At 47.8% G+C, this 1,961-nt stretch overlaps 1 protein-coding gene across 1 annotated transcript in view; it reads left to right on the forward strand.

Moving 5' to 3' along the window:
* Positions 1–304: 304 nt before the first annotated feature.
* The window catches only part of LOC109923559 (MAP7 domain-containing protein 1), a gene marked incomplete at its 5' end in the record, with an annotated part of 5,056 nt that continues 3,399 nt past the window's right edge, over positions 305–1,961 (forward strand). The window contains one exon of the mRNA XM_048621296.1: positions 305–415. Within this exon, the coding sequence (XP_048477253.1) occupies positions 305–415 (111 nt within the window). The remainder of the gene's footprint in view (positions 416–1,961) is intronic.

Raw genomic sequence — 1,961 nt, forward strand, 5'->3', positions numbered from 1 at the left:
CTGATGTACATGTTTTGAGGAAGGGTTGAGTGTGATTGGCCATATGGTGGTCTTTTTCCGTGGTTACAAATACAGTATATCCTTAAATAAATGACGCCATCTTCAAATCCTTTCATCTCCCCATTCATATCGCTACCCCACACCTTCCCATCCCCACCATCTCCACCATCCCCACAATCTGAAATCTGCCCCAGAGGTGCTCATTTGAGGAAGACTCAATGGTATTTATTTCTCTCTCCCTCTCTCTCTCTCTCTCCCTCGCTCTCTCTCTGTCTCTCTCTCCTGTCTCTCCATTTTCTTCCAGGGTCAGAGAGTTGCTCTCTCTCGGCTGTCAATCTGCCCAAACATGTGGATTCCATGTTAAACAAAAGACTCTCCAAGTCCTCAGCCACACTCTGGAATTCCCCCAGCAGAAGTATGAAATGTTTCATTGTCCCCCCATTTACCCCCATCCCTCCTCCTCCCCCACCCCGAGACACCAAGGAGCCTTCTCCAGGGCTGTTAACTTTCCGACTATTCTGATCTGGAACAGTCGCTGAAACTCCTGATTACGAAAATGACATTAACAACAATACGCAGGGTTTTGTAATTGCAGAGTTGGACGGTCTGTGGTGTTTTTTTCCCAACACCTAGATTGCTTTAAATAAAAGATTATAAAGCAACATTTCCCCTTTTGTCGGAATGCTGAGTGTTTGCCAGAATCACATGCTGTTATTCAGATCCACAGATGACTTTGATTACTGTCCCTTACGTGGCAGCCTTGCTGAAAATTAACAGCCCTGAGTCTCCCTCTGGTTGTAGTGGCTCAGTGCTGCTGGATAGTGTACTGGGCCAGAGACGTATGTGGCTCGCTGCTGTTTTACAGTATCGTAGCTTTCGCCAAACAGCAGAGAATCACATATGGTTTGGGGGGAATTGGGCAGATTCGGCGGCAGGGTGGGTGGCTGGTTGGGAGGGGTGGGGGAAGAGGCGGGTGCACAAAAATGCGTGGTCCTTGTGTATTTTTTTTGGTCACAGGCAGTAGGCACCGGTACTGGGCGGCTTTGGTATAACGGCTTTTATTGTCAGCGGTGACGGTGGTTCTAGGTGTGGTTAGGAGTTGGTGCTGCAGCAGTGTGATCCTGTCAGCAGTCTAACCCCTTTCGGCTAGCCACTTCATACGGTCATAATGTATAGGGGCAAGAGTAGGCCACTTGGCCCCTCGGACTATACTCTGCCATTCAATAAAACCCACAGTGATCTGATTAGGACCTCAACTCCCTCCACTGGCACCCTTGCCTCTGCTTAACTTGGTCTTAAATATTTTGCAATAATCCAGCCTCCAAAGACTAATGATCCTCTGAAAGAGAGAAATTCTTCCTCATCTCCACCTTAAATGGGAGATCTCTCGTTTGTAAATTGTGCTCCTAGTTCTAAATACGCCCATGAAAGAAAGCATCTCCAAAGCTGGGAGCATCCGCCCTGTCACAGCACCCCCTCCTCAGAATCTGTTGTGTCCCAGTCGAACAATTTATTTTCTCCTACCCAAAGTGATATCCGTGCTGCATGTTTCACTGTGAGGGAAGGAGCTGTGGGCTGCCTGATTGAAATGGAGTGTGCTGTGTGTCAGGAGCATGCTAACATTGACTGACAACTTGCTTTTCTTGGCTGAAAGACAAAGTGTGGATATGGAAGACAGTGTTTGTTAAAGAAAATGTTTTGCAGTGTTCGTTTGCTAAGGGAATGTAGCCTGTCGCTCCCAGGCCTCTGTTCAGCCTTCGAATTGTAAAAACACGACCCAGCTCAGGGTCAAGGGGTGGACTTCAATCTCAAACGCACTGTCATCGGGAGAGACCAGGAGGTTGTCAATGGGAATTTAAAGGCAAACCACTATTGGTGAGTGACAGGATCCCAGTGTTTAGTGAGTGTGAAACATCAGTGTGATCGATCACCCTCTCTAACACTGGGATCCTGTCGGTGTG

The sequence above is a fragment of the Rhincodon typus genome, unplaced genomic scaffold (genome assembly GCF_021869965.1).
Source record: "Rhincodon typus isolate 14 unplaced genomic scaffold, sRhiTyp1.1 hic_rhity00000415, whole genome shotgun sequence".
NCBI lineage: Eukaryota > Metazoa > Chordata > Chondrichthyes > Orectolobiformes > Rhincodontidae > Rhincodon > Rhincodon typus.